The sequence below is a fragment of the Otolemur garnettii genome, unplaced genomic scaffold, assembly GCF_000181295.1.
Source record: "Otolemur garnettii isolate 467f Iridium unplaced genomic scaffold, OtoGar3 scaffold00082, whole genome shotgun sequence".
Taxonomy (NCBI): domain Eukaryota; kingdom Metazoa; phylum Chordata; class Mammalia; order Primates; family Galagidae; genus Otolemur; species Otolemur garnettii.
The window spans coordinates 3,417,094-3,423,795 of NW_003852477.1; the positions used below are offsets into that span (position 1 = coordinate 3,417,094).

General features: G+C 35.3%; 1 protein-coding gene across 1 annotated transcript in view; it reads right to left on the bottom strand.

Annotated features, from left to right (window-relative positions):
* The window catches only part of ULK4 (unc-51 like kinase 4), a 619,976-nt gene that overhangs the window by 555,350 nt on the left and 57,924 nt on the right, over positions 1 to 6,702 (bottom strand). Inside the window, exon 18 of the mRNA XM_023515932.1 lies at positions 1,926 to 2,004. Within this exon, the coding sequence (XP_023371700.1) occupies positions 1,926 to 2,004 (79 nt within the window). The remainder of the gene's footprint in view (positions 1 to 1,925; positions 2,005 to 6,702) is intronic.

Below are 6,702 nucleotides of genomic sequence, written 5' to 3' on the forward strand. Positions count from 1 at the left end.
AGCCGCTTGAGCCACAGGCGCCAAGCCCACAGGCATGTTTTCATGTGTGAGTTGGCCATTGGTTTGTCTTCTTGGGAAAAGGTTCCGTTCATGTCACTTATCCACGGATTGCTAGGGTTCTTTTTTCTTTTCTTTGCACTTGAATGTTTACTGCAGTTCAATTCATAATCATAAAGATGTGGAAACAACCCATGAAAGGATTAATAAACTGTGGTATGTGTATGGCATAGAATACTATTCAGCCATAAAAAGATGGTGATTTTGCAGTGTTTATATTTACCTGGAAGATTTGGAGAACATTCTCCTAAGCTAAGTATCTCAAAAATGGAAAAGCAAGCATTTCATGTACTCACTATTAATATGAAAATAGACAACAACAACTATGAGAGGAAAACACAAATTCAAGAACAGGGGAGAAGGAAGGGGCTCAATTAGTTCCCACCTATAAGGTACAACGTAGCGGTATATGGCACACTTCCTGGGTGAAGGGCTTAACTACAACTCAGACTTTGGACTTACCTCACAAATAATGTAACCGAATTGTATATACCTTCATATTAACTTACAATAGAAAAATTAAAACAGTGAAATTAATGGTAATATTTTATTTAATAAAATATATCTAAGATATTCTCATTTGAAAATATAAGATGTATTTTTAAAGTTACAGATGACACACTTTACTTTTGTTTTTCATGTCATGCCTTCAACATCTGGTAGCTGTTTTCCACTTGTAGCTCAGCTTAGTTTGAATTAGTTCTTTTTCTAGCGCTCAGTAGCCTCTGTGGCTGGTGGCTACCACAGTGGACAGTACAATAGGTCTTCCGGAACATCTAAGCCTTTTTTGTTCACAGTTTTTATCCCTTTTCTGACTCCTAAGAATTCATCCAGCTGATCTTCAAATCCACTAACTCTGCTTCCTACTAAAGAACCCCTCCTACTTGTTATTGTTAACTATTGAATAAAATTCAGAATTCAAATTTTACATATTCAGAAGCTCTTTCCTCATGGTACACAGCTCCTGAGCAATGAATGCATGCTTTGGTTATCCAGGAAAATCTTCTAAAAACTCAGGACTTTGTCTTAGACTTTAAAAGCTGTCTTCTATCTCCTATAGCCACTCTGTCTCATTGGAGACCTTTTGCAGAGCCAGCAGCAGGAATCCCACTTTTGAGGTCCTAAGACTTCTCATCTCCCTGGTGACACTGTCTTATTTTGTTCAGTCTTTTAGACAAAAATCTACATTACACATCTCTGGGAGCCAAGCTGAGTACCATCAGAAATCATATAGGTCACAATTCACTTTAGTCCCAGAAGAATAGGAAAGCTCAGGCTTAATGACATTTTTACTAGGAGGTCAGAGATCCAACGGTTTTTAGGGAATAGAGATGGAATTGTAAGCAAAGGAAAAATACAGAGAGATTAATCTCTCATTTATTGTACCCAGACAGTACAATAAATGGGAGATAGTGCCCCAGCAATTGGCTGATAGTATCCCAGCAATATTTGATAGAAATAGCTGATATTAGAAAATATCTTTAGTGTATACATGGCCATTAAATACTGAGATTAGTTGTCAAGAAATAATTGAAAACTGGTAAGGATGAAAACATTAAATTCAAGGCTGTGATTTAACTACAAAATACATTAGTTATAACAAAATGTTGAGTAGACTACAAGAAAACCAGCAATCAAACCAGCCTTGTTCAAAAATAAATAATAATTAGTTCATAAGCCTTGTTTACACTGACATGCCACTTTTAATAACATACTATTTTATAAACAAGCTGCTCTGTTTAAGCCTGAAGTCTGTTGAGATGACTGTTTTATAATAATTCTACAAAGAAAAATTAAGTGAAAGTCTTCTATGTTATAAAATCAAGAATAATCTGTCATTCATAACATTCAGTAATAAAAGAAAATACCTCGATAACAGGTGTATTCTCCTGGAGCTCAGTCGTGTGTGAGGCCAGTAAACCAATCACCCGAGCAACCTTGGCCCGTCTGTGAATGGAGAAAAAATAGGCTATGAAGAGAAAAGTCGGAGACCGAGGAGACCAGCCCCAGCAAGTTATATTATCCAACGGTGAACATCAGGTACTAGAATGTGAAATAAAAACTGAATGTGATCGGTCAGACACACTCCATGAATGCAGCCCAGAGAAACTCTCCCTCATATACACAGGGAGACATGAACAGCAACATCCTCTGCAATACTTTCATAGTGACAAAATTTAAACAAGATGTAGTTTATGAGTAAAATGGAAAATAAAATTTTTAAAAGGCCTTAACCAGAGAGAGGAGAGAAATAATCCTTTTATCTCTAAGTACAGAGGGATTTGGCTGAAGTTCTCTGTTCTACTTGTTAGTAGATCAATGAGTTTCTAAATAAATAGTAATGAATATTTGAACAGTTAAACATATGTATAGTCACTTTAATAGAAATGTTTATAATCTAGAGTTTTATAAATACTTTTATATTTCTACAGACACTAGTTGGTTGCAATGAGATATCCCTTTGGTATCAAGCAGAAAATAAAGTTGATAAATTACTAAATAACACTTTAGTGTGATGTATAAAAGTGTTTCATACAAAAAAAAATTAGTTTTCATAAGATGTTTTTAATTAAAAAAAATAAACAGTGAGTTGATGAAAACCATACTCATTTAGTGATGCTTCCACGTTGTTAGGCTAATTGGTATTAGCCAGAAAACCTTATTCTTTAGGTTCTTAAAATAAACCTATGTAGCATTCATGGAGGGAAACAAGTTAGACTCAGAAATACCACAGGAAAAATGTCTCTGTTGTCACAACTCTAACATACATAAACAATTCTTAAGAATTTCAACACTTCTTGTATTGCCCATTCAAATCTCTTAACATATCCAACAGATTGGCTCAGAGCCCCTAGCTCAGCAGTTATGGTGCCAGCCACATGCACTGGGGCCGGAAGCTTTGAACCCAGCCCAAGCCTGCTAAACAAACAAACAACAACAAAAAAAAAATTGCTGTTTGTTATGGCAGGTGCCCATAGTCCCAACTACTAGGGAGGCTGAGGCAAGAGAATTGCTTTAGCCCAAGAGTTTAATGTTGCTATGAGCTATAACGCCAGAGCACTCCACTGAGGGCAACATAGTAAGATTGTGTCCAAAAAAAAAAATATATATATATATATCCAAATATATATATATATGTCCAAATATATATATACCTAACAGATTAAAGAAGTCCCAGGCAATTCCACCTCTAAATAAAATGATTACACTTTAAAAGTAATCATTTTGAAAAACATTTGTAAAATATTAGACCAAGAGTTACCAAAAAAAAAAAAAACAGTCACAGCTTTGTCCACTAATCAGCTATTGACATTAGCCAAGTCAATTACCCTTCAATTCCCACTTGTGTGCAATTTAAAGGGACAGTTCAATTAATGTCTAAGTTTTTTCACAATTATAAAGCAGATGCTTATTATCAAACGCTCAATGAATTAAAAGGTATGAAACAAAACTTATCTCTTTTCAAAGACAAGCTCAAAATATTTATGAAATACTGAATCATTTTCAATCTGTAAAATTAAATACTGGCTACTAGATTTATTCAACTAAAATAAAAATGTATCAACATGCTAATTAAATATTTTCCTCAATAACACCAGAAACAATTCCCATTAGAACACAAAAATACAAACTACGTAAAAATCCTGAACTTTTACATTGTAAGCTATTTAAATTAATAACAATAATCATTTTGTACCAAAACCCTAAATCAACACTCTCACAAGACTGGTTCCTTCTCAGCACTCAGGTTTCTTCTTCAGTGTCACCTGGAGACTCCAGGTGTCCCCAGTGGCTCTGTGCACTGTACCTCAGACCATCCCATCTCCAGAACGGCATCTGAGGCAGCACTGTCTGGCAAACCTTTGTGCACTGACAGAAACGGCCCACATCTGCAATGTGCAGTACAGTATCCACTAAACATGTGACATCAAGCATACAACACATGACATGCAAATCAGAAACTAAACACTTAATTGTATTTAATTTGGATTAACTTTAAATTTAAATTTAAATAGCCACATGTGGTTAGTAGTATGTTACAGAAGATCTAAAATTTTATGGTTACATGTTCACTTGTTTACTTGTTTATTACTAGATCTGTCTGCCCCCATCAGCCTGCTACAGTAATCAAGCTTTATGGGACTGGCATAAAACCAAACATACAAACCAGCGAAACAGAAGCTAGAAACAAACCCTGAAATATATGGGCAAATGATTCCCAACAAAAGTACCAGGACCATTCAAGGTGGGAAAAATAGTCTTTTCAACAAATGGTACATATAGGTAAAACAGAATATGCACATGCAAAGAAATGAAGTTGGACCCTTACATTATATGCAAACAGTAATGCAAAATGAATTGAAGATCTAAACATAAAAGCCAAAACTAGCTCTGCGCCTGTGGCTCAAGTGGCTAAGGCACCAGCCACATACACCTAAGGTGGCAGGTTTGAATCCAGCCTGGGTCTGCCAAACAACAATGACGGCTACAACCAAAAAATAGCCAGGCGTTGTGGCGGGCACCTGTGATCCCAGATGCTTGAGAAGCGGAGGCAGAACACTCACTTGAACCCAAGAGTTAGAGGTTGCTGTGAGCTATGATGCCACAGCACTCTACCCAGGGGACAGCTTGAGGCTTAAAAAGCCAAAACTACTTAACTCTTAGAAGAAAAGATACAGGGAAAAAATTATGACACTGGATTTCACAATGATTTTTCTGGATATGACATCAAAAGGATAGACAATAAAAGAAAAAAAAACAGAAGTACTGGAACTCAATCAAAACTAAAAACTGCAATGTATCAAAGGACACTATAACAGAGTAAAAAGGCCACCCACAGAATGAGAAAAAATATTTGCAAATTAGGTCTCTGATAAGCGATTAATATCCATAACACATAAAAAACTCAACAACATAAACCAAAACAACCTGATTCAGAAATAAGCAAAAAATTTGGACATTTCTCCAGGAAGATACACAAATAGCCAAATTCAGATGAAAAAATGCTCATCATTTGCATAAAGGAAATGCAAATCAAAACAATGAGATACCACTACACACCCATCAGGATACTATTGTCCAATAACAAAACAGATGAAACAAAAAACACCAAAAGTAGAAACAACCCAAGTGTTCATGAACAGAAGAAAAGACAGACAAATGTGGTATACATATATTTACAATGGACTATTATTCAGTCTTAAAAGGAAGGAAATTCTGGCACATGCTGTAGCATTGATGAATCTTGAAAATGTTAATCTAAGTGAAGTAGACCAGACACAAAAGGCAAATATTATATGATTCTCCTCATTCGTGTATGGGGTGCACACAGTAAGCAAATTCATAGAGAAAGAAAGTAGGATATATGTTACCAGGCTTTGGGAGGGGAGGAGGGACATTATTGTTTAATGTCTAAAGAGCTGTTTGAGATAATGAAAAAGTTGTAGAATTGGATAGTAAACAGTTGCACAATAATGTAAATGTACTTAATGTCTTTATACACTTAAAAATGGTAAAATGTTAAACTTTATGCTACACATAATTTATAACTAAAATTTTTAAATTATACCATACCATTATTGCATGTGAATTGTACCATATAAAGTTTATTGCAAGGTAGGATTTAAATTTGATAGACTAGACATGGTGGCTCAGGCCTGTAATCGTGGCACTCTGGGAGGCTGAGGTGGGAGGGATGCTTGAAGCCAGGATTTCAAGACCAGGTTGGATACCATAGCAAGACTCCTATCTCTACAAAGAACATAAGGTTTTTAATTATTAATAGCTGAGTGTAATGGTACATGACTATAGCTCCAGCTACTCAGGAGGCTGAGGTAGGAGAATCACTTGCACTCACAAGTTCACATCTTCAGGGTGCTACAATCAGGCCACTGCATTCTAGTCTGGTCTAGCAAGACCCTGTCTCTAAAATAAAATAAAATTTGATAAATACTCAGTATTTAGAGTTCTAACAAAAAAAGTACTTTAAATACATTGCCAATGTATATGTTGATATACTGTTTTTGAAGAACATGTTAGCAATGTATTGGAACTCACAAAAATATGTATTGCCTTTTATCCATTTGTTCTATGAATTTTATGAATCTGCCCTAAGTGGAGAAAGAAAGCAGGTACAAAGATTTAAGTACAAAAATGTTCAGCAAAGTATCGTTTACTATATTATAATAGGATCCAAAAACAGTACAGGACAAACAAAATGCTCACATATTCACAACTTAAAAGGTATAACTTATAAATATCTTAGACAAAGTACTGCCATTAAAAATATACAATGTATATTATAGGGAACTGAGAAAACTACACCATTATATGATGTTATTCAAATTCTGGTTTTTGATACACAGAACAAAGCCAAGGAATAAATATATCTATTTTAATAGTGATTATCCCCCAGACTAAGTTAAGGGTCCTTATCATATGCTCTCAAGATAATCTGGGGGTCAGGGATGGCCTCATTGGGGGAAATGGCATTTCAACGCAGAAAGAAAATAAAAGGCGGCTCGCACCAGAAGACTTGTCTACTTTTGTACTTATTGTTTTCCTCAAATTACAACTGTTTTACAATTAAAATTCAATTTTAAAAACTGAAAAAAGGCTCGGCGCCTGTGGCTCAAGTGGCTAAGG